Source organism: Ipomoea nil, unplaced genomic scaffold (assembly GCF_001879475.1).
Source record: "Ipomoea nil cultivar Tokyo-kokei standard unplaced genomic scaffold, Asagao_1.1 scaffold2792, whole genome shotgun sequence".
Lineage (NCBI taxonomy): Eukaryota > Viridiplantae > Streptophyta > Magnoliopsida > Solanales > Convolvulaceae > Ipomoea > Ipomoea nil.
This window is the reverse complement of record NW_017619220.1, coordinates 330669-338136: the sequence shown is the minus strand read 5'-3', so window position 1 is coordinate 338136 and position 7468 is coordinate 330669. Positions and strand designations below refer to the sequence as shown.

At 43.7% G+C, this 7468-nt stretch overlaps 1 protein-coding gene across 1 annotated transcript; it reads left to right on the top strand.

Moving 5' to 3' along the window:
• Nucleotides 1–2446: 2446 nt before the first annotated feature.
• LOC109157755 lies at nt 2447–3526 on the top strand. The gene has a single exon (XM_019305594.1). The coding sequence runs from the start codon at nt 2447–2449 to the stop codon at nt 3524–3526; it is 1080 nt and encodes a 359-aa protein (XP_019161139.1).
• Nucleotides 3527–7468: the final 3942 nt, after the last annotated feature.

Here is a 7468-nt window from a genome sequence, read left to right as displayed (position 1 = left end):
TTTCATTGACTGATTGATTTAGTTATGAAATATTTTAGTAAAATACTGAAGTTTATACCATGTGCCACCAATTGGTTTTAAGGGGTGATATTGTTGGAAAAATAGGCTAATAAAGTGAAAACTCAATAACTGCTGTGCCGTGGTATAATCACTGACATAGAAGCGAATTCTTCGCTACCGGTGCAGGCTCACAACAACGGCGTCGAACTCGAAAGTTAACACAACAATCCCTGTCTCCATGCACCTAGAGCCGGGATTGGAACATACACAACATTCTCAGAGTGGAAAGGGGACAAACGAGTTAACAAGACAATGTTTGTCTTTGTGTCTGAACTCAAGAATACCTCACTTAAATAGTAGAAGCCAAATGATTATGGCCACTTACTAACTAACAAATATTGACTACTCACCAAACTTGTGGTGAATATTAATCAAGACTAAATCACCAGGGTAATGAGGTCCACAAAAATTATCCATTAACTTGCATTTTCCCAACATATGGATGTATACATATGTATGTAGTAAGCGTGTACAAGTAATTAGTCCATTAAGTCCAATTTGGAATACTAATTGGACCAAATTTGGGGCATAGTTAATTGGCCAAAATTGAGAAAATTATGTCAACATAATATACTCCATGTAGCAATTCCTCAGAGGATAAGATTGATTTATCCTTTGAATTTGTTTTCAAATGTTTGAAACTTTCTTATCCAAATGCAGTTGGCATTTTAACTTCTTAAATTGCCATGTTTTTTTTTTTTTTTTTTGAACAAAAAATTGCCATGTTTATTTGTTCCATGGTACTCAAAAAAAAAAAAAAAAAAAAAAAAAAAAAAAAGATCAGAAGCTCTTCATGCATGCATAAAACACACGGCAAAAACAAATTAGGATATGGTATATGGGAAATTAGTTTCCTTATTTCCTAAATATGAAATGGCTAAAGGAGAATATGTTTTCTTATTTCCTAGTTTTGCCGATATCGTTCAAATTAAAGTCTTAGTACTTCTATCATGGTCAAAATTAATTATTAGAAAGGATGCTATTTTTGAATGACACCTCGTACTCTCGTAGTCTTTCATGGACTACAATACATTATCACAAGCTAGCATTAAGATATATTATCAGTACGATCTGTTCACATGCAATTAAGAAGGTGGTTCCATCCCGTCGTCGTTGCGATCGTGACTTTCCGATCGTGATTGTGGGCAAGAGATCGTGGCTTCCTCTCTTAGCGGTGGCTGAGGGAGTGTCTCCCTGGTAGATCTAGGGTCTATATATCAATGGCGTTGATAGTTATGCATTCAGGTACCCAAAATCGTGATTCTCTGGCTTACGTAAATTTAGTGTGGTTGCTGTGTTTCATTCTGATCATCATGGCATCGGATCCGGTTCCTGCGATGAATTTCATTGAAGGCCGATGGGCTGATTTGTCTCTAGCGGATGAAGAGTGTGGCGGACTGGAAGCGCCGGATACTCAGATCACGGGTGAGGTTGGCCAACAATTGGAACTGGTTGGTCGCTTCCTCACGGACAGGCCGGTGAAATTCGAACACATGCAACAGGTATTGGCGTCGGTCTGGAGACCAGTTATGGGAATGCACGTGGATCTGTTGGACGAGAATCTGTTCCTATTCAATTTTCCCCATCCTAAGGACATGCAGCGGGTCCTTGATGACGGTCCATGGTCCTACGAAAATAATCTTCTCATCTGTACGCAGCTCAAGCCAGGCATGAGACCGGAGGAGGCTGATCTAAACGCCGTTCCTTGTTGGATCCAAATTCACGGACTGCCAACCGTTTATGCCTCGCAGGAATTCATCGCCCAGATTGGCAATCATGTGGGCAGATTTCTGACGATCGATCCTAACAATTTTGGTGGATCGTGGAAAAGCTATCTTTGGATTCGGGTCTTGCTAGACGTCAATACGCCACTCAAACAGCGTATGAAGCTGTTCAAAAGGGATGGTACATCCCAGTGGATAACGTTCAGGTACGAAAGGATCAATATGTTTTGTTTTTGCTGTGGACTTTTGGGACACACAGACAAGTTTTGCAAGAAGGTGTATGAAGAGGGTGTGGAACCGGATGCTTTCCCATACGGGGCTTGGATGAAAGCAGGACCGAGGAGACAAGTTAGGCCGGTAGGAGTGCGATGGTTGCTGCCATCGAGATCCGCGGCTATGGTGGCCAAGTCTGGGACGATTTCCCGGTCCTTGATTCTAGCAGAGGTGGAAGAGGGTGGCGGGCTGCAAGGTGAACTGAAAAGGCGGAGGGAGAATGAAGAGGAGGTTGGCAGCAATGGGGGGAAGGATGTGATTATGGAGGAACAAGTGAAAGCTAGTTTATCGGCTGGACTGGGGCCTCAGTCCTGCCCGGATCAATGAGCACTTTGAGTTGGAACTGCCGGGGTTTGGGGGGCACCCGGACAGTTCGAGAGTTAACGGGCATGGTGTCCCGTTTGCAACCCAACTTCGTTTTCTTGATGGAAACGAAGACGAATGCGACTCAGATTGAGAAATTGAGGGTGAGTTGGGGTTTTGAAGGGAAGTTGAGTGTAGATAGTGATGGTAGGAGCGGAGGCTTGGCGTTGCTATGGCGAATTCCCGGGACGGCGAATCTGTTAAGCTACTCTGCAAATCATGTTGACTTTGAGATTATTCTGCCAGGGATTCCTATGTGGCGTCTAACTGGATTTTACGGGAATCCGGACCAAGCTCAACGTCTGGAAACCTGGGACTTACTGAGACAGTTGCGAGATCGGTCAAATCTCCCGTGGGTGATTCTTGGGGACTTCAACGACATCACGTGTCAAGCAGAAAAGCGCGGTGTGAGGGGGCAACCGGAACGACTGATCGATGGCTTTACCGAAGCCTTGCATGACTGCTCCCTAGTAGACTTGGGTATGCTGGGATCCCGGTTTACTTGGGAACGCGGTCGCGGCACAGACAGGTGGGTCGAAGAGAGGCTCGACCGCGTAGTGGCTACTATGGAGTGGCTGGACCTTTATGAGGGAGCTGAGGTTCATAATATTATCACACTGGAATCGGACCATAATGCTCTTATGTTACAATTGGAGCCGAGGCCGCTGCAACATAACGCTAAAACTTTCCGTTTCGAGTCGGCTTGGGTACTGGAGGAAGGATGTGGCAGAGTGGTTGACACGGCTTGGCGACAAACTGTGGGTCTTGATTTCCAGGAGCGTATAGCTATATGTGCGCAGCAATTGGGGCGGTGGGGAGGTGAGTATAAGCGAAGATTCGGACGGCGTATTTCGAGTTTACGCAGAACTTTAGACCGTTTCCGCGATGATAGAGGTCAGGATACTGTGCGACAGTACTTGGAAGCCGAAGAGGAGCTAAAATCTTTATTATGTCAAGAAGAAATTTTCTGGCGACAGCGTTCTAAGAAAATGTGGCTTAAGCATGGTGACTCCAACACCAAATACTTCCACAAAATGGCCTCATCCAGGAAGCGACGTAACACCCTGGAACGATTGAAAGACCAACACGGATCTTGGCAGGATTGAGAGCGCATGAGGACCGAAATAATGAGGTATTACAATTATATTTTTCAGTTCGATTACCCCTCAGCTAGTATGTTTGACTGGGTTAATCGTAGAGTATCCGATTGACATGAATACGTTATTGCGGCAACCATTCATAGTGGCTGACGTTAAGGTAGCTCTTTTTGCTATAGCCCCGGACAAAGCGCCGGGACCTGACGGAATGACGCCCTCCTTTTTTCAACATTTCTGGTCTATAGTGGGTCATGATCTGTCAATGTTCGTCCTACAGTGCATTAATACGGGATCCTTTCCGCTGGGACTTAACGATTCTAATATCGTTTTGATTCCGAAGAAATTAAGCCCGGAGAGGGTTACGAACCTTCGTCCAATTGCACTCTGCAATGTGGCCTACAAGGTTATAGCGAAAGTTCTGGCTAATAGACTCAAAGGGGTCCTAGATTCGGTGGTATCGCTTTCACAAAGCACGTTTGTCCCCGATAGGTTACTTACGGACAATATTATTGTGGCCGGGGAAGTTGGTCATTTTCTTCGCAGAAAAACGACCGGTGTTAAGGGTTGGGCGGCCCTTAAGCTTGATATGGCCAAAGCCTACGATAGAATGGAGTGGCCATATCTGGAAGGAATGCTGACTGCTTTTGGCTTTGATCAGAACTGGATTAATCTTTTGATGCTGTGTGTTTCTACGGTCAGGTATTCCATACAGGTAAACGGAGAAGGAATAGGGGTAGTATGTCCTACCCGGGGTATTCGTCAGGGGGACCCGCTATCTCCGTATCTCTTCATAATTTGTGCAGAAGGTTTGTCCATCCTTCTTCAACAGGCAGAGGGGAGTGGCAATATTCACGGCGTACGTATTGCACGAGGGGCCCCTCCGGTGTCCCATCTGTTTTTCGCAGACGATAGTCTGCTCTTTTTCCGGGCTTCGAATGAGGAGGCGCAATCGGTTAAGGAGTTTCTAGATTGTTACAGCTCAGTCTCAGGACAGTTAATCAATTACGACAAGTCAAGTGTCATGTTCAGTGCGAACACTAAAGCGGAGGTGAGAGAACAGGTGTCTGCGTGTATAGGCGTTCGGGAAACGACAGATTTCGGCAAGTATCTTGGATTGCCGTCGGTCCTTGGGCGTAATAAATCCGCTACTTTTCAGTATATAGAAGATACGGTCCGGGCAAGGTTGAGTTCGTGGGATCAACGCTTACTCTCCAAAGCAGGTAAAGAAATAATGCTTAAAAGCGTTGCACAGGCCCTCCCTATATTTACTATGTCTGTTTTCTTGCTGCCAGTTCGGCTTTGTGACAGATTGGAAAAATTGTTTAATCGTTATTGGTGGGGTGGAGGCAATTCGAATAATAAAGGAGTGCATTGGATGAGTTGGAGCCGATTAAGTGTCCCGAAATATCACGGTGGGCTAGGATTTCGAAGATTACATGAATTCAATGTCGCGTTGCTAGCTAAACAAGGATGGAGACTACTGACGACACCGCAGTCACTGGTTAGTCAATTACTGAAAGCTAAATATTTCCCGAATTGTGATTTCACTGATGCCGTACTGGGTAATAACCCGAGTTACATGTGGCGTAGTATCCTGGCGGGTCAACATGTTTTGAAGGCGGGTTTGGCTCGCCGAATTGGGAATGGCAGGGACACGAAAATTTGGGATTGGCCTTGGTTGGCCGATCGCGTTAACACTACTCTTACTACTGTGCCTTTGGATCACTTACGTGACGAGAGAGTCAGCGAGTTGTTGAACGAGGATGGACAGTGGGATGCCGATCTCATTTGGGACCTGTTTAATGCCGATGATGTGCGCAGAATCCTAGCCACTCCAACGGCCGCCCACGTATCTGATTCGTGGCGCTGGGTGGGGGATACTCATGGGCTCTATTCGGTGAAACACGGCTACAAGTTATTGACGGCACAGTCTACGTTGAATAGCAATCCTGACAACTTTGACACATGGGACAAATTATGGAAGTTGCCAGTTCCTCCCAAGGTACGTCATTTGTTATGGCGGTGTGTCCGAGGCATTCTCCCGGTGCGAGAGAATCTTAAATTAAAACATGTTTGGATTGGGGGTGGTTGCCCACTCTGTATCAGTGATGTGGAAACGGCGGAACATTTGATTGGTGAATGTTGTTTCGCAAAACAGGTCTGGGCGAGTGATGCAAGTTGGCAGGGTGAGTCGATTCAGACTTTCATAGCTTCAAAGATCAAGGATGCGCGTGAAGAGACGGTGGTCCGTATGGCGGCAGTAATCTGGGTGGTTTGGATGGTGCGGAACGATATGGTGTGGCGAAACAAATCATGGACCGTGGAAGCAGCGCACCGTCAGATTGATTTGTGGATTCAGTCGTGGAAGGTAGCCTATAAGCGGGAACACACTTCTGGCAATTTAAGTGATGAAGTTGCGTCATGGGATCCTCCTCCACGGTGCTGGGTAAAGTGTAACGTCGATGCTGCTCTCACGTCGTCAGGGGCGGGATTTGGGGCTGTGCTCCGGGATCATGTTGGGCGTTTCGTGGCGGCAAGGAGTGGTCGTTTAAACTGCGATCGTGATCCGTTAATGGCAGAGGCATGCGCGGCTAGAGAGGCGTTATTGTGGCTTCGTAATAATGGTCGTAATCATGTGATTATCGAATCTGATTGTTTGGTTTTTTGTAATGCGTTCAATTCTTCCAAATTAGATTTATCTTGTGTAGGGTTAGTAGTGAAGCAATGTACACAAATTGCTAGGGACATTGGGGACGTTGTCGTTCGCCATGTCAGGAGATCAGCGAATCGTGTGGCTCATGCCCTTGCACGGGTAACCGATTCTATGACTGACTCAGAGTCGTGGTCTGATGTACCACCTGATTGTATTTCTGGCCTTTTGGTTTAGTAATGATATTTACGTTGTTTGTTTCAAAAAAAAAAAAAAAAAGTCTTAGTACTTCTTCGTAGAACATACATTGACAAATGTTATCCTCTCGTATTTACTCTCGTAATTGAATTTGTTAAGCAGTCAAATTCAATTATTACACCCTTCATAGTATTTCAAAAATTCTTATCTAAAAAGTTATGAACTTGGCCAAACAGTTAGGGCCATATTATTATACTCCGTACTAAACTAAAACAGTCAAACTCAATATCTCTAGTTAATAATTTATAAACTAACATTAAGTTAAAATTATTAATTATTATTAAAAATGCAAATTATCCAATTGGTGAATAATTTATAATTATATATTTCTGAAAAAAAATTTATAATCATATATTTAAATATATTATATGGAATTATTTTTATCTTTAACTTATTAACGTATAATATACCTTTGATGTTACGGAACATGTTATAATTTCGCCTCCTTAGAGTCTTCGACTTAATACTCAAAATTTCGAGTCGCTATGTTGTGCATGGTGCACACGGACGCAAAAACGACATCGTTTTAACGTCGACTTAAAAAAAAATCATAATTGCATAGCTACACATCCATAATTTCATAACTATACATCCAGAATTGCATAACTATACATCTAGAATTGCATAACTACAGATCCATAACTTCATTACTATACATCCAGAATAGCATAACTACACATCCATAACTTCATAACTATAAATCCAGAATTGCATAACTTCATAACTATACATTCAGAATTGCATAACTACACATCCATAATTTCATAACTATAAATCCAGAATTGCATAACTATACATCCATAATTTCATAACTATATATACATTCAAAAGTTATGCACAACATAATGTTGTTGACGGGAATCCAAACTGATTTTTTTTTTTTAAAGTTGGATGCACGTTTTTAGTCAAAACGACGTCGTTTTTGCATCCGTGTGCACCATGCATGGTGCACACGGATGCACAGCATAATTTGCCCAAAATTTCCAATCGTTATGCCGCATGGAACCGTGTTCACCATTCATGGTGAACACGGTCCCAAATGG

Bases quoted from the DNA above. Each gene is read 5' to 3' on its own strand.
- LOC109157755 (XM_019305594.1), top strand. From the start codon at position 2,447: ATGGTGTCCCGTTTGCAACCCAACTTCGTTTTCTTGATGGAAACGAAG.